Source organism: Urocitellus parryii, chromosome 1 (genome assembly GCF_045843805.1).
Source record: "Urocitellus parryii isolate mUroPar1 chromosome 1, mUroPar1.hap1, whole genome shotgun sequence".
Classification (NCBI taxonomy): Eukaryota; Metazoa; Chordata; class Mammalia; order Rodentia; family Sciuridae; genus Urocitellus; species Urocitellus parryii.
In genome coordinates this window covers 228,294,893-228,319,960 of record NC_135531.1, presented here as the reverse complement: position 1 = coordinate 228,319,960, position 25,068 = coordinate 228,294,893, and the positions used below count along the sequence as shown (strand labels likewise).

The window sequence follows — 25,068 nt, the reverse complement described above, 5'->3', positions numbered from 1 at the left end:
TCAAGTGAGAATATTTTCAAAGAAATTAAGAAGACAATAATTTAATTCAATCTAAAGTGGAATCTGCCAAGATGTGTTACAACTATTGGTGGTAAAAATATGTATGAAGAAGAAAAAAGCTTAGCTGGACAAATTTGCAAGACTCACAAAACTGTAAGGTGTTTAAATTCTGTGTGTTTTCATTGTATTACTTTGTAGAACCTATTAGAATCAGTCATTGTGTTACAGTAGTTTATTTGTTAAATAATTCCTTGGGGCTCTAGGTGAGGCTGAACATAATGGCAGGACAGTGTGGCAGAGGGAAGCAGCTCACATCATGATCATGAATCAGAGAGCTCCACTGGCCAGATACAAACATATACCCCAAAACCTCCTCCAGCCACACTTTACTACTTTCAGTTACCACTCAGTTAATCCCTATTAGGGGATTAATTCACAGATTGGGTTAAGACTCTTACAACCTAATTATTTCTCCTCTGAACCTTCTTGCATTGTCTCACACATGAGCTTTTGGGGGACACCTCACTTCCAAACCATAGTAACATGTTAAGCAAGCATTCTACTGCTGAGCTACAACCCCAGCCCTTTTTATTCTGTTTTGAGACAGAGTCTTCCAAGTTGCACAGGCTGGCCTTGAACTTGAATCCTGCTTCAGCATCCCTAGTAGTTGGGACTGCAGGCATATCCCATCATGCTCAGGTTGATAATGGTTCTTAATGAATTCATCCTAAGATTGCAAGGCAAGACAATTCATACATGCAAAACGTGTGCTGAGCTAAGTCACTTAGAAAGTAATAACATTGTAATGACAAAAAGTAACTTTAAAAAAATGCTATGAAAAGGTAAAAACAGAAGCAAGTTCTATATTTCCATACATATTTATAGCAGATATATTATCTAAGCTCAAACTATAGTTCAAATGGTGTTTTTCAGATCTCAATGAAAGTGTAAAGGAAATTTCCATATTTATAAATCCATTTAATTTTGTATAGTTGAGCTTCTGCTAGTCTTTGATTGGAAGTCATTAATTTGTAGTGTGATGATGTGCTAAAAGACAAATATTGAGTGTAATAAACTTTTATAAATGCATTCTGTATGATGAATATGCTCAATTAAGATCATATGTTCATGGATTGATATCAATATTTGGCAATACCTAGCTATGTGAAAAATCATTTTTAAAAATTAAATTAATAAAATCTCATTACAGATCAGCAGTAAGGGGTCAACATATGTAATCAATTATGATGATAGAGAACATTGACTTTGAACCTCAATTCAGTGAAAGGTTGTCATCCCACATTTCAAAATTCTGCTCTTACATTGATAGTCCTGTATTACAAAATAAATAAATAAATAAATAAACTCAAATAGACTAGGAAAATATTTGAGTGTTAAGATATTTGTGGATTTTTTTCCTTGTCTTTTTTGCTTTAAAAGTACTGACACAATTTTGCCTTTTGGCGCATACAGGCTAAAATATGTACTGTCAGGACTTTTAAGGAAAATGTTTGCTGACCCCTAGATTAAAGGATTGATACTTGGGTTGCTCTTATCTAACTAAAAATTGATATTCTATGTAAAGATATCAGCAGATTTTTTCCCCTTTAGTAACGTCTGTTAGGGCATGAATATATTTTGAAAAAATTATGTAATAAAACCATCTTTTTATATGTTTGTGTTTCTTTGAATTTTGACATACTTTGAGTTATTTAGGTGTTTGCTACCCAAAATTTTAGTGAAGAGATAATAATTATATTTATACATTTAATTGGAAATTAGAAGCAATTACTTAGGTCCAATTTGATAAAATGTTTAAATCCTGTCATAACTTTTCTTTCATATGGGGTAGTATTCCTATTTATACATGTTAAATATTTCTAGAGGAAAAACTGGAAAATAATTTGTTTTTAAAATTTTTTTATTCTTGTTAGATATACATGACAATAGAGTGTATTTTGACATATTTTACATACACGGAGTATAACTTATTCTAATTAGGATCCCATTCTTGCAGTTGTACACGATATGGAGTTTCAATGATCATTTATTCATACGTGAATATAATAAAGTTATGTCCAATTCATTCCACTATCTTTCTTATATCCATCCCCCTCCCTTCCCTTCATTCCTTTTGTCTAATCCAGTGAACTTCTATTCTTCCCTCTCCCTACTTGTTATATATTAGCATCCACATATCAGAGAAAACATTTAGCCTTTGGATTTTTCGGATTGGCTTATTTCACTTAACATGGTATTCTCTAGTTTCATTCATATACTGACAAATGCCATAATTTTATTATTCTTTATGGCTTGAGTTGTGTGTGTGTGTGTGTATAGACATACGTATGTGTGTATATATGTGTGTATACATATATATATTGTGTCTGTATATATGTATATTAATATACACACACATATCACATTTTCTTTATTCATTCATCTGTTGAAGGGCACCTAGGTTGGTTCCATAGGTGTAGTTAAGGTGAATTGAGCTGCTATAAACAGTGGCTGCATCGATGTAGTATGCTGATTTTTAGTCCTTTGGGTACAGGTCAAGGAGTGGGATAGCTGGGTCAAATGGTGGTTCCATTCCAAGTTTTCTTTCTTTTTTTTTTTTTTTTTTTTTTTAAAGAGAGTGCGAGAGAGATAGAGCGATAGAGAGAGAGAGAACTTTAATATTTATTTTTTAGTTTTCGGCGGATACAACATCTTTGTTTGTATGTGGTGCTGAGGATCGAACCCGGGCCGCACGCATGCCAGGCGAGCGCACTACCCTTGAGCCACATCCCCAGCCCCACCATTCCAAGTTTTCTAAGGAATCTCTATACTGCTTTCAAAAGTGATTATATCAATTTACAGTCCCACCAGCAATGTATGAGTGAGCCTTTCCCCCACATACACTTGCCAAAATTTACTGTTACTTATATTCTTGATAATTACCTTTGTGATTGGAGTGACATAGAATCTAAGTGTAGTTTTAATTTGCATTTCTCAAATTGCTAGAGATGTTGAACTTTTCTTCATATATTTGTTGACCATTTATTTCTTCTGCGGAGTGTCTGTTCAGTTCCTTTGCCTATTTATTTATTGATGGGTACTGGGGATTGAACTCAGGAGCACTCAACCACTGAGTCACATCCTCAGCACTATTTTTGTATTTTATTTAGAGACAGGGTCTCACTGAGTTGCCAAGCACCTTGCCATTGCTGAGGCTGTCTTTGAACTCGAGATCCACCTGCCTCAGTCTCCCGAGCTGCTGGGATTCCAGATGTGCACCACTGCTCTCAGCTCTGCCCATTTATCAATTGGGTTATTGGATTTGTTGTTGTTGTTGTTAAGTTTTTGAAGTTCTTTGTATATCCTGGAGATTAATGTGTATTTGAGGCATAGGTGGCAAAGATTTTCTCCCATTCTATAGGCTATCTGTTCACTTTCTTGATTGATTTCTTTACTGTGAAGAGTCTTTTTAGTTTGAATCCATCCCATTTATTGATTCTTGATTTTACTTCTTGCGTTTTAGAAGTCTTGTTGAGGAAGTTGGTTCCTAGGCTAACATGAGGGAGAGTTGGGCCTACTTTCTCTTCTAGTAGGTGCAGGGTCTCTGATCTAATGCCTAGATCCTTGATCCACTTTGAGTTGAATTTTGTGAGAGATAGGTGTTATATTTCATTCTGCTACGTATTTTCAGTTTCCTCAGCACCATTTGTTAAAGAGGCTTTCTTCAATGTATGTGTATGGTGCCTTTGTCTAGTATAAGATAACTGTAGTTACGTTTCTGTGTCTTCTGTTCCATTGGTCTTCTTGGTGCCAATGCCATGCAGTTTTTGTTACTGTAGCTCTGGTATTGTGATGCCTTCTGCATCACGTTGGAAAATTAATTTGTTAAACAGACATAAGTATCTTTGAAATGATTCTTATGTTCCATCAGGCCAATCTAAATAAGTAGGCATATCTTAAAATGTTTAATTTTGAGATGTTATTAGTATTCCTTTCAGTCCCTCCTCAAGCATAGTAATAAAAATTTACAAAGCAGGGCTTGGTATCTCATGCCTGTAATCCTAGCTACTCAGGAGGATACAACTGAAGTATTCAAATTCAAGGCCAGCCCATGTAAGTTATTAAAAGCCTGCCTCAAAAAGAAAAAAAAAAAAGGTTGGGGTGGGAGGGGGGCTGTGGAGGTATCTCAGTTGTAGACATTTGCCTAGCACATATTGGGCTCTGGGTTTAGTTCCCTTACCAGGAAAAAAAAAAAATTTTTATTGAAGATTTTCTTCATTAATGCCCAGCATCTTGAAGATTGACTAACTTTTAAAAATCTATTATACACATTTCCTCATGAAAAAAGTATTTTTATTATCAATGTTTGAAAAATATTTGGTATTTTATAAATTAATATGGATAGAATATTGAAAGAGAAATGATAGAGAGTGTATTTCAGAAAACATTTAAATATATATTTGTACATCATTTTAAATTTGAAAAGGTGTTTCTTGCTACATAAAGTCCATTGATTTTTTTTTTTCCCCCGTAAGTGGCTTGTAATTTATAATGTAGGCAAAAATATGAAATATGTATAGGTAAAGGCTGAGATAATTTTTGTCTCTACACATTAGGTAGATAAAGAGAAATCTTAAAATGGGAAAATTTTCTTGTTATTACTTAATATATTATTTGACATGATTTTTTTTCCCTCATATCTAAGTATCTTAATATCTAATTTAACTTTGATATAAATCTTGTTTTCTAGATGAAGCACTGGATGATTTAAAATCCCAGAAGAAAAAAATAGTAAGTTAATTTTTATTTAAAGTTAATTTATATAAACTAATAAGTTAGAACTGGATAATTAATGTTTATATGTTATAACTTAATGACTCTCCAAGGAACAAGTATGCTTTTAGATAGCATTTTAATGATGAAGTTAAATTACAAATATTTTCTATAGTTGGATGGACTTTTGAGATTCTCAGAATCTGTCACTTGGAAGTTGAGATGTAAGTAAATAAATCATATTGAAGAACTAAATGAGGCAGAGAAGGTAAAGAGGTAGCTGTCCAGATAGTTTATTATAGCCTAAAATGGACTAAGTAGCTACATATGTCAGTTTTTCAATTTTCTTAACACCATAAGGTCAAGAGACAGAATCAAGATTGGTTGTAAGAGACAAGTTCAACATGAAATGTCTAAATTAAGGGGGGGGGGGAGAAAAAGAAAGAAAAAAAATTTTTTTTTAAAGCATTTTCTACTTTCTAATAGCAGTGCTGATCACATGGACATCTACTGTAGTCAGTTAAATACCTCCTTTGTGGTTTAAGAAAGAGGGCCCAGAGTAAGAAAAAGGGCTGTTGGTATTTAGAAGGTGATTTAGAATAGTCTCTAATAATGAATTGTTTTTGGTATTTGGCTTGGTGATTTCACCTACCATTTTAAAATTATTTTTGAATTATGTGATAATTACGATAGTATCATGTTACATGGAAGCTGATTTAATCAGGTATAAATGATTGGTTCAATGTATTTTTGTATAGTATGTAACAAGTTGTGTTAACTAGGTTTCCATCATTATGGCAAAATACTGAAATAACCAACTTAGAAGGAGGAAAGTTTTATTTTGGCCCATGGTGTCAGAAGTTTTAATCCATGTGAATAGGTAATAAAAGACACTAGTTGAGTATTTTAAGTAATTTAAATATTAAGTAATTTTAACACTGAAGGGATTAATACTGAAGGGATTCCTTATCTGTTTGTTTGATTCTTTTTAATGTTTTATAAGCTGCTTATCAATTGTATTGATAGTTTTGATAGCCCTACAGTAAATTATAGAAGTATGTATTAACAAATTAATTAACTTTATCATATATATATATATATATATATATATATATATATATATAGGTATATATGTATGTATAGGGCACAGGTAGAGTACAATAGTCTTTGAAATTTCAGACATTCACTAGGAGTCTTAGAGCATATCCTTTGTGGGTAAGGGAAGACTACTCTAGGAAAAGAGAGAGAGAGAGAGAGAGAGAGAGAGAGAGAGAGAGGAAGTTTTAGTGCTGAGAAACAGCCCAATGTCAGTAGTATCACATGATCAGAAAACACAATTTTGAAGAACATGTGATTGGCAGAAATCTCTTTAAGAGTAACAGAGCTGACATACAGGAGTCTGTGAAAGGGCAAGCCAAGCTATGTTCTACTTCTTTAATAGCCCTTGAAGGAATCATGGCATAAAAGATACAGTCTGACAACAGTTGAGAAATTCAGGGTTCAGTAGCTCTGTATATTTAAATGATTATAGAAGCTTTAACATTACAGAATACTTCAGTATGGCATTTCTTTTTCAGTATGACTAAAAAATAGATTGAATCTAACTCACTGTATTAATAAGAGAGCATAATTTGCATTGACTTACTTGACTATTGGTTATAATACTGCTCTATTGGGAGCTAATCCCCCGTCATTACTGCTCAAGCCTGGAACAGAGATGCTTTGTTGGTGTAGCTTTCTTTACACTTTGGAACAATAGGTGTTAAGGTTAAATTAGCAAACCAGTGATCAAGCTAGCAGTGAGAGGCAAAAGAAGGACATTGTTTTTGAGCAAAAGCTAAACATAATCAAAACTGATTTTTGCTTATGGATATTTAGTTTAAATGCTATACTTATGGTTTTAAATATACTTCTATTGTTGAAATACCTGCAGGAAAAATAACTTATTGGGGCTGGGGCTGGGGGTCAGTGGTAGAGCGCTTGCTTCACACTTGTGAAACACTGGGTTTGATCCTTAGCACCACATAAAAATAAATAAAGATATTCAAAAATATATATTAAAAAATAACGGTCTAAAATTATCAAAGTCCCAATCCTTCTCTTTCATTAATAAAATTAATGAGTTTACATTGTTACTTGATACTTTATTAAAGGCGATTTCCTAAGGGATGAATTTTTTTTAATCTGAGTAGATTTGTTAATGATATTTGAAATTTATGAAAGTATAATTTGTAATGATGAATATGAATGGTCAGTTGATTAAAAAGTTAAATTACTTAGAAAAATGAGTAATATTTCTATGTCTTAAAGTTTAAGAACTTAATGTTAGTATTTATTACTAATGAAAATAAGGCTAGGAATTAATCTTTAGTTATCTAAAAAGTTCCCAAGTCTGGGTCTGTACATTTTGCTGCTCACATGTTTGGTGGTTCTTTAAAAATTTTTGTTTTTTCCTTTTTAATCACTAAGTAATCTATGCAACATATAATCCTTCTGTATCCATGATTATTCCTACAAAACAGTTCAAAGTCAAGATCCATCAATGCATAACTCAGAATTAACCTCTTTAAGTGATTTCATGAATGTTCTATGCTTTTTCCAAAATAATGTTTCTATGTGGTAATTCCTCTCTGGCATTTGTCAGGGAATTTATGTTGTGAATTTTGAGAAAAATCATTTAAGAAATTGGGAATGTGGGGAAAATGTTATAATTTTTGACATTAAAGTTTTATCAGTTAAATACAGGTATTACTTGTTCAAAGGAATCCACAAATGTCATTTAAAAGCAAGAGCAAGAAATGCTGCAGGTTAATGTTAAATTTTTTGGGTGTAGAACAGAAGCATGTCAAGAAGTAGCACAATTTAGTGGTTAGTCTGGCTTTTATGGCCCTGTCTCTTCCTAATAGTCATTCTTGCAAATAACTATTTATAAGTTTATATTCATGATAAAATTTAAGTAAATCCTATGAATGATATTTCATGAAAGAAATTTGGAAGCAAAAAGAAATTTATAAATTGGTGATTTCAGCATATGATTCTGTGTAGGTCTGTTAACTTTACTAGTCCTAGTTTCAAATGTTAAAGTTTTATATTACTCAATAATATTTGCTGGTGTTTGAATATTCAGTAGGCTACAGATTAATAGAAGAGACTACAAAGAGAAAAGATGTGGAATACTCCTATATGACACTAGAAAGTGATTTAAAATCTGAATTAGTAAAAACATTATCAATTTCAACAGCAAACTAAAATCAGAGTAAGCAGGTACTATTTTCATCATTATAATACGTTTATATGATTTAACATGTTCCCTAATACTCTGAGTTGAAGATTCTTTTGGATGCACTCTTAATTTGACCAGTCAATGTGAAGTGTAAGATAACTGGCATATTTGTCATGAATCAAAGATGAAGAATATTGGATAGGACAATTAACACTTAGTGTGTTTTAAGATTTTATTTCAAGAATTCTTGAACTAAAGCTCAACTTTTTCTGATGTTGGGCCATACTTTACCAGTGATTACTTTTAAATGATACTAGTGATTGCTTTTAAAATTAAACCTATGCATTAATTAATATATTAAAGAATTGGAGTACATTGTAAATAACATTTTATAACAATGAAGTTATTTTAATTATAGTTTATATTGTGAACATAGAATTCAATATAATTTTTACTTAAATTGTGTTCAGTTTTTTTTCCTAAAGTTGTTTGAATCTAAAAAAAGAAAAAATAGGGGGATGGGGAAGGTTTTAGCTTTTAAAGTCATTTGAGTAAATTCCATGGCTGTTCTCCCAGTTAGTAAGTTTTCACTGCATTTGTAGCAAGTTAATTGCTTCTGCTAATAAATAATCTAAAATCGATGCTGACAGCAGTTAATTGGCACAGAGATTTTATTTTGTAAAGCTCTTGGCTAACGACCTTCTTTAAATTAATAGCATTAAGTGCTTTGAGGAAATAAATCTGAGGAATTGCCTGTCATTTGCTTGTCATGTCTAATAACTTCCAATAATGATGGCTGATAGATTTTTGCACATTCCATTATTGAAGTTGGTGCATGTAATTATTCTCCTCATTATATGTAAACAATTAGCAATATCTGGTATTTCCTTGCAGTAAAGCTGTTAAATACAAGTAACATATTAGAGATTAGAAGCCATTTTAAAATCTAGATTTTAATTATTTTCAGGAAGTCTTTCATTCTATCTGGATATTTTATGTGCTAGATCTAAGTAAAAATAGGGTGGGGGTTTAGCTCCTTTCGATTTAAGACTAGCACTTGAATTTTTTTGAATAGAACTTCTAAAAATTGTAGTGTGGATGTTTTAAAATGTGACAGCTTATGGAAATTTTTGTTTGTAGCTTGAAGAAGTCATGGAAAAAGAAACTTACAAGACAGCTAAATTAATTCTCGAAAGGTTTGATCCAGACTCAAAGAAAGCAAAGGTAAGACTGTGATATCATTAATATTTTATGATAAGATGCACATTATGATAGACCACTATAATAACATTATTGTAATTGATAGGAGTTTGAGCCGCCATCTGCTGGAGCAGCTGTAACTGCAAGACCTGGACAAGGTAAATAGCTTTGTAGAAACTGCTGCTGCTGTTGGAAAGATCCATATTTACCCAAGTGAGTTCATAAGTGTGTTGGTGGTGTGTAAAAACTCATGTAGAATGCTTTTATGTTAATTTATACTTGGTAATTTGAGATATAACTTAGGTAGATGGCAATCATTGTAATTCAGTTTGATTTTTGTGGGACTATATTGGTCAGTTAAAATTTTGAATATCTGTTGAGGTTAAAATATATAATTGATTTTAACCTTTTGAAATTTAATGAGTAATTAATTTCACCAATATTTTATGAGATTTCTCCTTCAGATAATAATCTCTTGAAATGTATTATGAAAAACTTAACATTTTAATTCTTTAATTAATTAATTAATTAATTAATTTATTTTTGTGGTACTGGGGAGTGAACCCAGGACCTGGCACATTGTTGGCAAATCTTCCACCACTGATCTACACCCCCAGCACTATTATTTATTTTTGAAGAATATAATGAATATTTTGTCAAATTTGGAATTTCTTCTAAAATGGCACTTTTATATAGTAAAAAAAAATTAGAAATGGGAAAAATAAAAAAGAAAAATTCTTCACAATGCAGCTCTTCCTTTTTGAGGTTTTAGTACCATGGTATTAGTCATCACTATTACCCTAGTAAATGTTTTATAATATTTTAGAAGTAATTTTAAGTGGCTACATAAAATATTTCTAGGACTGGTATGTAAAAAGGTATTTTTGAGTTTGTTGGTTTTTCTTGTTCTTTTCTTAAGAATATAGAAGTAGAATTTGTAAGGCTTTTATTGCAATGTGAGGGTATATTACTTTAAAAATTTAACTTCCATTCTTATAGTAATTAATTACAATTCTTTAGAATTGTGCTCATTTGTAATGTTATAAAGCATGTAGAACTTTGAAAAGTAAATCCCCTAATAAAATCCACAAAATCCATGGTTATTAAATAAGTCTTAGTTTTAGGTTTTCGAATTGACATGGGTATGTAGAAAGAATTCTACCTTCACCTTCTATCTTCCATTAGTAGGATTTCGTTTTATAGAAATATTAGCCTGTTTTCTTTTAGAGTCTCTTTTGAAAAAAAGTTTACATTATAATTAAAACAAATTATGTGGATATACTTGCAGTGAAATTCCTATTTTTATAGTTTAAATTTTTCTACAATTTATACTTCTTTCAAGAAACCATCAAAAAAGATTTTTGGCCTACAGACCAGATTTCCATAACTTCTAAAGAATTTTTCTATATCTAGTCTTAATTTTTCAAAAATATTTTTTGATTGAATTCCTGGAAGTAGAGAACAGAAGAGTTATTTCCCAGAGTGGGAAAGAGATGGAGGATAAAGGATTAAAGGGTAGAAAATTTCATTATATAGGTGAATATAATATCTAGGGCTTTAGTGTACAACACAGTGACTGTAATTAGCAATACTATATTGTATACTTGGAATTTGCAAACAGCATATCTTAAGTGTTCTCATTTCATATAGGGGAAAAGATAACTGTGAGATAATGAACATTTTGATTAATATTTTAATTAACATTTTGATTTCACAATATGTAGTCAGATACAGTATGAATAAATAAAAGTAACCTTGATGAATGTATTTTAGAAATGTGATATTTGCAAAAAATTATTGTTGATACTTTTTTTAAAAGTGATTTCCTTTACTAACATACTTAAGTATTTATTAGTATTTAGGCACACAAGTTAATTCAAGAATCTAAACTCACCTTTCCTTAGAAACTTTTGAAACCCAAATATGTGTTTTTCTTCTGATGTCACATTATAATTATGGGAAATCATTGTTGGTCTCACTGGTTTGGATTCCTTTGGTACTGTTTGCTTTCACATATTATTTTAGGGAGAATTAATACTTAGTTATAATATGAATGAATCATTTATTAAAAAATTTGCATAACTCATGTTCAGAAACCCAGGGGAATATAATGATGAATATAACATGTTTCTTGATCGTAAGAAGGTTATAATCTATTGTTATTTTCTTTTAAAAAAATATATCTTCTGCGGTGTATTATTCTAGTGTGCCTCACTCTTCCAGGGTTATAGTAATAAATTACTGTTTTGAATTTTTTTTTAGCTTTTAAAAAATTCTAAATTATGGGGCTGTGTTGTGGCTCAGTGGTAAAGTACTGGCCTCGCATGTGTGAGCACTGGGTTTGATTGTCAGCACCACTTTAAAAAAAAACAATAAAAAATTATAAGTTTTATCACAATTCCATTCTACTTTTAAAGAATTATACCTAAGTTTTATTGTTTTTATCATGTTTTTTTTGGTGTAACATATTTATTTGTTTATTATTTATATGACAGGGGAATGCATTACAATTCTTATTACGCATATAGAGTGCAATTTTTCATATCTCTGGTTGTATACACAGTATATTCACACCAATTCGTGTCTTCATACCTATACTTTGGATAATAATGATCATCACATTCCACCATCAGTAATAACCCTATTCCCCTCCCTTACCCTCCTACCCCTCTTCCTTATCTAGAGTTCATCTATTCCTCCCATGCTCCCTCTCCCTATCTCACTAGGAATCAGCCTTCTTATATCAAAGAAAACATTTGGCATTTGTTTTTTTGGGATTGGCTAACTTCACTTAGCATTATCTTCTCTAACTCCATCCATTTACCTGCAAATGCCATGATTTTATTCTTTTTTATTGCTGAGTAATATTCCATTGTGTAATATGCCAATATGCCAATTTTTTTTTTATCCATTCATCTAATGAAGGGCATCTAGGTTGGCTCCACAGTTTAGCTATTGTGAATTGTGCTGCTATAAATATTGATGTGGCTGTGTCCCTGCAGTATGCTGTTTTTAAGTCCTTTGGGTATAGACCCATGAGCGGGATAGCTGGGTCAAATGGTGGTTCCATTACCAATTTTCCAAGAAATCTCCATACTGCTTTCCATATTGGATGCACCAATTTGCAATCCTACTCCGATCAGAATGGCAGCTATTATGCATACAAACAACAATAAGTGTTGGTGAGGATTTGGGGAAAAAGGTACCTTTATTTATCTTTATGTGGCCCTGAAGATCAAACCCAGAGCTCCACACGCGAGGCATGTGCTCTACCACTGAACCACAACCCCAGCCCTTCAGGAAATATTTTGAGCTCGACTTTCCACATATATATAAAATCTGATGTATTAATCTACTTTAAACTGGTTAGGGAGATTATATTAAGTTTTAAAGTAAGAAAATTTAATTTTTTAAAAGAAAATACCTTCAATGTTACTAACCATGGTCCAAGCTATCTTTGGTGCTTTCTATTACTGACTCCATCTTTGCTCTCTTTGGAGCTTCTTCTCAAACATTAAGCTTCCTTTAAGACATAATATTGGATGATGTCAGTCCTCTGCTCAAAATATTTCCAAAATCAACACTTTTGGTAATGTAGAGGTCCTTGGTGACTTTAGAATAAAGTTTTAGTGTAATGATAGGAGCAAGAACCTGATTAGAAAGGATGGGAGTAGAAGAGTTCAAGACAATGAAAGAGATGAATCTTTTGAGTGAAAGGGAATGAAGAAATGGATGACTTGGAGGGGGAAGCATTTTGTGTGCATGGGTAAGCATACTGTGTGAAAGAAATAATACCATATTTATGTGCTACTAGGAATGGCCCAGAGCACATGAAATAAAAGATGACATAAGAGGGAATGGGGACAGTTTATTGAGAGCTGTTCATGAGAAGGTGAAAGAAGGTGTGATACAGTTTACAAATATACAAGTTAGCGTTTGATAAGAGTGTGGCAGTTCTTGAGTAATAAGGGCAGACTGAGAATATGAACAGATATAGTTAGGTGGAGGGAATTGTTTTCTGAGTGTATCTGATTCCTTAGTGAAGGTAAATAAAGTTGGGGGAGATATAGTTGGGAGCTTGAAGAAACTGTATGAAATAATTCTCTAGTACAGTGAGAGAATAATTGAGAGATGTAGAGTGCCAGAGTGCCCTAGAAACTGCTTAAAATCAGTGGTCATGAATTTAAAGCATGACTGTGTTTTTTTATGTTCACCTTTATGGGTGCAGGAATGGAGTAGACAGATGGTTGATTTTAACCAGGGTTGAGATTTTGACTAATGAATTAGGCAAAGTGATAAAGGGGCAGGGCAGGGAGGTGAAGTTACATGCAAGGGAGTGATTTTAACAGTGGATTATGGAATTTGAGAAAATCATGAGGGAAATAAGGACATGAGGGGGGATGACGGACAATAAAAAGCTGTTTATAAAAACCAGAAAACTATATCTTGCAAATGAGGGCCAAAGTTGTGGGTTTTTAAAAAATGGCTCTTCAGCTTAAAATGGGTTTTACATTTTTAAATATTCTTAAAAATAGCAAAGAAGAATATGCAATAGTTAGATCTTGTGTGGTCTGGAAAGCCTAAAATCTTCATCCTTAGGCCTTTTTATAATAAGTTTGTTGACCCCTTCATAATGAATAACTAATGAAAACAGATCCTTTGGGGCTTGTAGAAAGTAAGCTGAAAAGACAAGTTTGATTTGAGAGTGGGATGCTTAAATTCAAGAGTTGAATAGTTATTATAGGTGCCCAAGGTTCTAGGACTAAATTATAAACAGAGGAGTGAATAAAATAGGAGGATGCTTAAGATTATTAGAGGATGCCATCACAAGCTAAAAATGAATACTTAACAGACCATCTTGTTTTTTTTAAAGGAAGTCATACCCTTCTCTTTATGTATAACTTGCACCTTTACTAAATTAAATTAGCAAAAGTCAGTTGTGTTCTGTCACAGCTGTATCTAAACTGTAGTATTGCAGAAAAACCTAATGGTTTTGGCAAATGGATTACAACTTCTTATATAAATAGGTTTTTAGAGTTTACTCACCCCTATTCTATAGCATATGTGGAAAGTTAGTAAAAATCATAAAACTTTTTTGTTCTTTATGGCAAGTGGAAGGATGCTTAATATCTTGCTGTTTTTCTGGGGTTTATGTTTAAAAAGAGATTCTAGAAAACACTTTATCATAAAATAAATTCAAGTTTATACTATTATACTTATCTGTTGTGTAACAAACTATCCCAAAACATAATGTCTTAAAACTTTTCATTTATTTTACTCATAAATTTGCAGTTTGTTTAGGGTTGGGTGGAGGCAGCTCATCTTGGTAAGTTGAGGCTATTTTATTGGAAAATTTATCATCCTGATGCTTTATTCACATGGCTGGAAAGTTGGTGCTAGATGTTGTTCCTCCACATGTACCTCTCTGTGGGATCACTTGGGCTTCTTCACATAGTAGCCAGATTCTCAGATTGAGCAGCTCAATAGACATTAAGTAATTCTGGAAATTGGCAGTTTTATTTTCTTAGTCAAGCAGTTCCAGAGCACAGATTGAAGGGAAAGGCACATAGACACTCTTCATCCCAATTTGTTGGGAGACAAAGCAGGTTTTGGAGTCTTATTTAAAAACTGCCACATGCATCTTAATACAAATAACAAAGATATTTCTTTTTAAAAAAAATTCTTTAAAAAAATTTGTTCTAATTAGTTATACATAACAATAGAATGCATTTTGACATAACTTCTCATTCTTCTGGTTGTCCATGATGTAAGATCACACGGGTCGTGTAGTCAGTAATATGTGCACATAGGATATTAATGTCCTTTCCATTCTACTATCCTTCCTATTCCCATACTTCCTCCCCTCCCTTCACTCCCTTTTGCCTAATCCAAAGTATTTCTGTTCTTCCCTAGACTCCTCCTTATAGTGGATTAGCATCCACACATCAGAGAAAACATTTGGCCGTTTGGGGATTGGCTTTTTTCACTTCGCATGATATTCTCCAATTCCATTCATATACTAGCAAGTGCCATAATTTCATTCTTCTTAAAGGTTGAGTAGTATTCCATTATGTATCTATACCACATTTTATTTATCCATTCATCTGTTGAAGGGCATCTAGGTTGGTTTTATAGTTTAGCTGTTGTGAGTTGAACTACTATAAATATTGATGTGGCTATGTCACTGTAGTGTGCTGATTTTAAGTCTTTTGGTATAAAGCGAGGAGTGTCATAGCTGGGTCAAGTGGTGGTTCCATTCCAAGTTTTCTCAGGAATCTCCATACTTCTTTCCATAATGGTTGCACCAATTTACAGTCCCACCAGCAATGTATGAGTGTACCTTTCCCCCCACATTCTCACCAACATTTATTATTGCTTGTATTCTTGATAATTGCCATTCTGTAATAAAGGCATTTCTATTCACATTTTTCAGTTTTTGTCTTAAGTGACATTATCACCATGAATGCTTTCTTTGTCTCATCGTTGGGTTTAATCTTCCTCTTCTTGGATTCTCTATAGTATTTTGTTGGCTCCCTTTTTTGACATTTACCTTGTATTGAAGTTTTTAGTGACTTTGTTTTGTCTTTGCTTACTGTCTCTATGTGCAACTCTATATTCCTTTTCAGTGCTTATCATAGTGTTTTATTCATAGTGGTTGCTTAATGTGTTGAGTTGAAGGAAATAAAAAGAAAAGAATTTTTTAGCATTTCCAAAGTTTGTTTAAATGTTGTGAATAGAACCTTGATGAACTGAAAGGTACAGGTTGTTTGAAGTTGATAGCTAAGAAGACAACCCAGACTAGAAGTATAATGATGTGACAAAAAAGGAAACATTGAGATGAGGAACTATAAAGCAAAAATATGTTATTCTTTTTTTGAAATACAGATCAACAACAAAAAGGTAAACTCAGCTAAAGTCTTGCAAGTGGCATGTATTAGCAAATTTTCTTTCCTTCTTTCTCTCTCTCTCTCTCTTTTTTTTTTTTTTTTTTGTTGCTACTGGTGGTTAAATCAGGGCCTTGAGCATGATAGGCAAATGCTTCAAATGCTTTACCACTAAACTATATTTCCAGCATTTTATTTTGAGACAGGGTCTTTCCAAATTATTGATGTTGGCCTCTAACTCCCTGCTTCAACCTTCTGAATACCTGTGATTACAGGTCACCGTTCCCTAATATTAGCAGATTATCTGCTTGAAATTAGCCTTTTAAAATGAAGTTAGGATGAGATTCTCAATGCAGCAGGCAACGCAGATTGATTCAGCTAATTCACAGTTTCAGTTTCATTTGCAATGTTAATTCCTCTTGAATGTAGCAGCATATTTACAAATTCTGGGGATAAGGATGTAGATGTCTTTGGGAGACCATTATGCTGCTTTTCATACCATGTATGTAGGGTAACATGCAGTTAGAAATTTAAAACTGAAAAGCAGGAGAAAAGTAGATTCATTTCATAGACTTTTTAAAATTCCATACTCTGTCAGTTACTTTGCAGCTGCTATAAAGATGCAGTTCCTGCCTATTAGTTTTTGGTTAAAAGGGGTATAAATAAATAAATAAATAAACAAACAAATAAATAAATAAATAAATAAATAGATAGATAGATAGATAGTTTATATAAGTAAATAAATAGTCTTAGTGTTCTAAGGACTATACTAAGGTAGAAGGTAGGCAATAAATCACTATAATTTTCTATGAGAACAGGGTTGGGAAAATACTCTTTAGGTAAATGTATCACTTCATGGGCAATGACAGAAAAACAACTCAGTACCTTGAGGAACTGCAAATAGATCCTGGTCCTTGAAAAAGGGAGGGTAGGGTTCATGTGAAGAAGTGATCAAAAAAATACTTTGTGTACAATATTATGTGGTGAGACTTTATTTATATGCGGCATGGAAAGCCACTGGAGACTTTAATTTATTTTTATTTATTTTTGTTGTTGGTTCTAGGGATCAAAATTGGCACATGCTAAGCAAGTGCTGTGCCACTGAACTGCACGTCCAGCTCCAGGCTTTGAGTTTTAGATTAAGAACACTTTTTCTTGGTAGCATGGAGAATGGATTGAAGAGAGAACAAAGCTGAGACATGGATGCAAGTTAGGATATCATTTAATATAGACAACAGAGAAAGGCCTGCACTAAAATTACAGCAATCTAATTGACTGGGGAAAATGAGTTAAGAGATAACCCAGGAGTAGATTGACAGGACTTGATGGCAGTTTCAGATTTGGAAAGTGGTGCGTGGAAGGAGAAGTCAGGATATCACCTAGATGCCTAACAGGACTTTGAGACTTACTACAAGAAAAATGCTTTGTGAGATTGTTTCCAGGTGAGAATCCACAAGTGACTCATTGATTTGCTCCTTCTGAAATTATTAAGCAGATTATTTCTATAAGTGTTGAGCCAGGAATTGATATTGAAGTCACTGTTGCAGATACCTAGATCAGCATTAAAAAAAAAAAGGAATAATTATACTGTCTAACATTCATCTCAAGAATTATTTAATAGCAAACTAGAGTTATTTGCACTTCAATTTTAAATAAGTCATTATTTTACACTTTTAACAAGGTCACAAATAACTTGGAAAACACTTAGTGTCTAAATTAATGTCTCTATATAGATTTTTATTTTTTTTTTGTGGTACTGGGGATAGAGCCTAGTGGCACACTACCACTGAGGTACATCCCCAGCCCTTTATTTTGAGACAGTCTTGCTAAGTTGCTGAGTTTGGCCTCCAACTTGCAATCCTCCTGCCTCAACCTTCTGAATAGCCAAGATTGCAGGTGTGTGCCAGTGTGCCTGGCTATATGTATTTTTAAATAATTGCTTTAGAAATTTTAGATTGCTTAGCTTTTGATCTATTGTAATCTCTGGAACCTTTAGATTTGCACTACTAATATTAATAGTACTACTTATTAAGTACTTTTTGTGTGCTGTATCTAAGCTCTTATGTGTTGATTTTCTCATTGCAACAATCATAAGAGGTAAGTATTCTCATTATGAGAAAACTAAACTGAGAGATGTCATTAATTTGGAAAAGCCTGCATGCTCAAGAACTACAACAGAGTAGAGCTAAAATGAAGACAGCTTGAACAAGTTTGCTTTCCATAACTATGCTATTTATCATAATTTTAAACTTTGTTGTCTTTCTTTTTTTAATATGACGTAGATTTTTAAAATCTCATTTTTATTTTTTTGCTTAATATTTATTTAAAGCCATTGTAGACATGTCCTCATACTTAGCAAATATGATTTTTATTGAATTGTTGATTGATCATTGAGAATGTTCAGACATTCTCTAGTGAAGAATTAACCTTATAGAATATACCTTATGATATTTTGCCCCATTGATGTAGATTGCTTGATAATTTTCTTTTGGAGGATTGTATTTTACATTTGAATGTAGGAAATACTGAATATAAACAATATGCCTGCTTTGTTAGGAACTTTTGTTTTTAACATAAAAACATTTGTGAATGACAAGTAGCTAAAAGTAGATAAATCTTAGCTATTCTAAGAATAGCTAAGATTGTTTCATAATATTTTGCCAAGTATAGATTTGGCACTGTATTTCTAGCTATTTAAAACTATTGATAATTGTAAACCTTTGTTACCTGCTTTTTCTTTGAAAATGATAAAACTATTTTCCCTTTCATGATTCTTCTATAACATTTTTTTCTCTTTGCCTAAATTTAGATTTAGAAACATTAAGCTAAGTCTCTTTTATGGATCACTAGATATGATGTTATTTTTTAATTAGTTATAGACCTTACCTTTTAGTAGCATACAATTGATATTAAAAGAGTGTCCGTGCTAATTTTCACAGAGTAAATGCTCATTCAGAGCAAAGTCTTAAGTCTTTATTCAAGAAGTGAAAGGAGGGCTGGGGATGTGGCTCAAGCGGTAGCGCGCTCGCCTGACATGCATGCTGTCCGGGTTTGATCCTTAGCACCACATAAAAAACAAGATGTTGTGTCCGCCGAAAAACTAAAAAATAAATATTAAAAAATTCTCTCTCTCTCTCTCTCTCTCTCTCTCTCTCTCTCTCTCTCTCTTTTAAAAAAAGAAGTGAAAGGATAACAGCTACTTTCAGTATAGTCTGATTATATACTGAATTTTTATTTGTCTAAATAAAAATGTCTGTTTTTGAGGTATGCTTTACCTGAAAATTAGCTAAAAATTATTTATAATATTTGATGGCTTATTTCTTAATTAACAATTTAAATTATTAAATATTAATATGATTTCAGTAATTTGTGCACATTTAATGGCTTTCTTAATGTGCAACTGCAAATGGCTTGATTAGAAACTGAATTATGAACCAATAGAAAATTTGTTGGTTCTACTAATTATCACTGAAATAATTTGAAAATAACTTAGTAAGGGCTGGAGGTATAGTGCTAGTTTTGTACGGGCAAGGCCCAGGGTTGAATCTCCAGCTCTGCAAAAAACTAAAAAGAAAAGGAAAATTCCTAGTTGTAAAAACACTATTCAGTAAATGTCAGCTATTAGTGAATGGACATTATCTTATTTAATCCTCAAAATAATTTTGTGGGTTAAGAATCTTATCATAATTTTATAAAGAAATAGGTTTATCAAAGCAATCCATCTGAGGTCATGTAGCTAGAGCCAGAAACCAAACCTTAACTATTAAGGTCCTTAACTAGTTAATAGACTAGTTTGATGTGGACTTAAAGCTGACACCGGAACTATACTTTCAGGGAACCTTTCACAAAAGTCTTTAATTATCTGAATCCAACTCTAAAGTGTTTATCTTCTTGAAGTATACATGTTTATTCTTCATGCCAATTAAAACATAACTTTTTTAGTTTCGGCCCACTAATTCAGAATTTGTAAAAATTTAATGTGATACATAGCATTTAAAAGTTATAAAGGGCTTTTTGAGATCTTACTGCTGACATTCAAGTAAGATATTAGATGGAATGGGGAATGTTAGAATTTAGTTTTATGTTATTGAGTCGTGAAATATTTTCTGTAAAAGACCAGGTAGTAAATGGCTTTGAGAATCATATGGTCTCTTTTGTAACTACTCAACTCTTTGAAAGCAGTTGTAGACAGTATGTAAACAAGAGAGTGGAACCGTGTTCCAATAAAACTACAAAAGCAGGCGGCAGCCTGGATTTGGCACATTTGCCGACCTGTACAGAGAATCTTATAATTTTTACAATTAAAAGTTAAGATTTATTTATGATGAAACTTCATATGGAATACAACTTTTCGTATATTAAAATATTGGCAAAAAGTTAGGAATGTATAAATTAGAATAGGCATGGTACCTAAAGAATACTTTTTAAAAAACCATTTCTGTGACTAATTCTTTTTATAATTCCATAATATATGCAGTCACTTATTTCTTAAGATTATTCTTATTTTTGAATCTTAACAAACAAGCCTGCTATTTGGAATTTCTACTAATTTTGATAAACTTTCTTTTATTAGAGTTAGGAAGGTTTACTGTAAACAAACATGACATAATTAGGTGATGATGAGTAGATATATCAAGGTTTGTTGTGTAAATATGTCCAATTGTAGGTTCAGAATGGATTTCTCATTACAAGTAGTTTTTTTTGATCCTAGAATACCTTTTGGTGTCATAGAATTTTAATAAGTGTCATTTGTGGTGTTGGCAAATATGGTATGTTGAATATTCAATCTAGTATATACTTACACTTCTCAGAGATTCGTCAGCGAACTGCAGTACAAAGAAACCTTTCTCCAACACCAGCAACCTCTAATCAGGGCCCTCCTCCACAAATTCCGGTATCTCCTGGACCACCAAAGGACACTTCAGCCCCTGGTGGACCACCAGAAAGAACTGCTACTCCAGCCCTATCATCAAATGTGTTACCGAGACGTCTTGGATCCCCTGCTACTTCAGTGCCTGGAATGGGTAAACAGAGCACTTAATGTTATTTACAGTTTATATTGTTTTCTCTGGTTACCAATAAAACAGGCCATTTTCAGACGGTATGGAAATGGCATTTCATTTGGAAATAGCAGAGCAGTTATCTGATTAAGCAGGAGTTCCATATTCAATTAGCCATAACTCTTTACAGCTGGCACCTTGTGATACTGAAACCTATTTCTTGAGCTCATTTAACTGTTATGGCTTCTTTGTTTAAATGGCAATAAAACTTTGTAGTATTCTGTAGTCAATAGTTTAGCATATCTTTTTATATTCAACTTTAGAAGGTTCAGATTTATATGTAATAGGGATAGAAGAGAATACTTTTGGAAAGTATTCATGTTCTTTGCTAGTTCTGGCAATACATTCTTAAATATGACAATCTATTTCAGGAAGCATAGTCCTGCATTTTGGTTTCCAATGTTACTGTTGTTAATATGGACTAGTAGATCACCCTTCCCCCCTTTTAAAGTCATGGAACCTTATTATTTTCTGGTATATACTCTATAGAGTTCTATTAACATTTGCCTTTACTATTTTATTGCATAGATTCTTTTTTTTTTCAGTCTGGTGGACCTATAGAAGATTCCATTCTACAGCATAACATATAATATATTACTCTGTGGTTATTTTTGGAGTGTGGTTGGGACACGGAAGTCCATTGCTTTACTCAGCATATCACATTATTTTATACAGAGTTCCATGTTAGATTTTTTTTAATGATAATAAATTATTTTATTTTAGGATATTCAGTTCTAATTTGGGTTACTTTGATATTCATGATTAATTACTAATATAATTTATGATGATGACAGGCATAGCAGTAGTTGGTATCAGATAATTGGCATTTATGTAATAAAATCAATTACTTGTTATAATAGATTTTTTTTGCCTTTTTTCCTTTAAAAACTACAGCATAAGGGATGGGGTTATTGCTCAGTGGTAGCGCACTTGCCTAGCATGTGTAAAGCACTGGGTTCAATTCTCAGTACTGCATATAAATAAAGGTCCATTGACAACTAAAAAATTATTTAAAAAAATTACAGCATAATATTTTAGAATAGGAAACATTTATGATATTTATATTTATATAAACATTATTATATGTACATATTATAAATATGAATAGTACAATATTTTATATTAATATATCAACATAGATATATTTATAAGATAATATATTTATAATTTATATATTTATGTTACATATTTTATATTTTAAACATAATATATAATATTTATGGTTATTTTTATCAATTATATATTTATAATAAATTTATAAAAATAATTATGATTTGGGCTGGGGATGTGGCTCAAGCGGTAGCGAGCTCGCCTGGCATGCGTGCAGCCCGGGTTCGATCCTCAGCACCACATACAAAAAAACCAAAGATGTTGTGTCCGCCGATAACTAAAAAATAAATATTAAAAAAAAAATTCTCTCTGTCTCTCCCTCTCTCTCTTTAAAAAAAATTATGATTTATTTTATTTTTTTTCAGTATTCCTGTTGGTTGTTAGTGATACATAACAGTAGACTTTATTTTGACGTAATTATAAAAGCATGGAATATAATTTGTTCTAATTCACTCCTCAGTGCTTCTCCTTCCCCATCTTTCTCTCACCCCCATTCCCATCTGTGTACTTTAGTTATTGTTCTGCTATTATAGTATTTTCCCCCTTTGATTAGTGTCTTGAGGATGTATATAATGGTGAAATTCACTGTGGTATATTTATATGTATATATACACACATATATATGTGTATATACATATATATGCTATATGTGTATATATATACATATGTATACACACACACACAGAGGAATATTAGGTTAGATTCATTCTACTGTCTTTATACCATTTCTCCTCCCTTACTTTAATTCTCCTTTGTCTACTTAACTAGTCTTTATTCTTCTATTTTATTAATTCCCCCCACCTTATTTTGGATTAGGTTCTGCATATCAAAGAAATACTTTGACTTTTTGGGACTGGCTTATTTCACTTAGCACAATAGTTTCCAGTTCCATCCATTTACCGGCAAATGCCATAAATTCATTCTTCTTTGGGGCTGAGTATACTCCATTTCGAATACATAATATTTATGTGTTTATTTATAACAACTACATATTTGTATTTAGAAAAAATTTATAAAAAATTTGTTTCTTAATTTATAAACAAGATGACTACAACTGAAATGTATACAAATCATAGCTTCTAAAGAATTTAAAATAAAACTTAAATTTGACATATGACATCACTATGAGGCAGACATAGTTTTGTGAAATTGAGAAAAGTTAAATTGATTGAAAATCACTCATCTTGGGGCTGGGGATGTGGCTCAGGCGGTAGTGCATTTGCCTGGCATGCGTGCGGCCGGGGTTCGATCCTCAGCACCACATACCAATAAAGATGTTGTGTCTGCCGAGAACTAAAAAATAAATATTAAAAATTCTTTCTCTCTCTCCTCTCTCACTCTCTCTTTAAAAAAAAAGTTAATAAATTCTCTCTCTCTCTCTCTTAAAAAAATAAAATAAAAAATGTTTAAAAAAAAAAAAAAAGAAAATCATTCATCTTTCCAGTTGTTAGTTTTTAGTTTGGATACCCATGATTTATAAAGTTCTGGTTGATTAATGAACTTTATTTGGTGTGAGTACATGAATTATATCCATTTATGTATCTAGATATTTTTTTGTGTGATACCTTTATTTTGTTTACTTAGTTTTTTTTTTTTTTTTTTAAATGCGATGCTGGGGATCAAACCCAGTGTCCCACACATGCTAGGCAAGCATTTTACCACTGAGTCACAACCCCAGCTTGTATATTTAGTTTTAAAGAAATAAAAATTTAGCTATTTATATAATCGTAAGAGCCGTATTTTATATGTAAGGATAGGGCTGTAGAAGGAACAATGACCTAAATTTCACGTGAATGTAAATAAAACATGTTTCCTAAAGTTTCCAATTAGTTTCTTTTCGAAAGACTGTTTACATTGTACATTGCCAAAAATATGAATGAGTTAAATGATTTATTATAGAGAAGATTAATAATTCATTTTTTCATTATACCATATTTGTGAAAGAGAATCAGTTTGATGTGTATTACCACAGGGCTCCCATATGTTTGAAAATTAATAACCAGCAGGTACTTGATAATTTGCCAAGCTGTGTAAAAATGACCAGTATATTTACAATGATAGTTTTTGATATTTGTATTAATTACTCTTGTCTATAATAGCTTGAGTATGAAGATGCATTATTTTAAAAGTATGTAAGGGCTTTAAGATATTTTTATGGATCTGTTGGCTTATATATCCAGATTGCTTTGTGGACATATTCATTGAAATATTCTAGTAAGTTGAATTGGTTAAATGTTTTCAAAATCTAATCTGGGGGCTGGGGTTATACTACATTGGTAGAGTGCTCACCTAGCCTTTGTAAAAGACCCTTGGTTTAACCCCCAGCACTGAGGGAAAAAATCTAATTTGTATGCTTATTCAGGTTGAAATTTTGTCTACATTCAAGTTTATTTTTCAATGACAATCATGTTCCTTTAAGATATTAATATAGTATCACTACTCTAAAGCCAGTCTTGAATACATTATAGTTTTTTGACACAGCCATTTTGAAAACCTTGTATTCTTGTATCACAAGACTTGTTCCAAGAAGGTCCCATTTTATTTTAGTCTCCTTTGAGGTCTCTGCGTAAACCTTCATTGCTATCCACCTTACTCTTATGTTCATTATGTCTTGTTTTATAAAGACAAACATCACATTTTATTCTCTCATTTTTTCTTTTCAGTACCTTCTGTGTTGTCTCTCAATTCAGAATATCTCCTATAAATAATTGTTTTCAGAGGCCATAGAGTCACAATTTATGAAGTTTGAATGGTTGAATGTTTTTGAAAAAACAAACTTTTGTTTGTTTTTTAAATAGAAAAAAGCCAAACTTTTTTT

General features: G+C 32.1%; 1 protein-coding gene across 6 annotated transcripts in view; it reads left to right on the top strand.

Annotated features, from left to right (window-relative positions):
* Positions 1 to 25,068, top strand: part of Lnpk (lunapark, ER junction formation factor) — a 77,196-nt gene that overhangs the window by 27,264 nt on the left and 24,864 nt on the right. For 5 of the 6 annotated variants that reach the window (XM_026405639.2, XM_026405635.2, XM_077802868.1 and 2 more), the window contains 4 exons: positions 4,751 to 4,791; positions 9,137 to 9,220; positions 9,303 to 9,354; positions 20,892 to 21,104. In XM_026405639.2, the coding sequence (XP_026261424.2) occupies positions 4,751 to 4,791; positions 9,137 to 9,220; positions 9,303 to 9,354; positions 20,892 to 21,104 (390 nt within the window). The remainder of the gene's footprint in view (positions 1 to 4,750; positions 4,792 to 9,136; positions 9,221 to 9,302; positions 9,355 to 20,891; positions 21,105 to 25,068) is intronic. The other variant, XM_077802881.1, reaches the window with a different exon arrangement.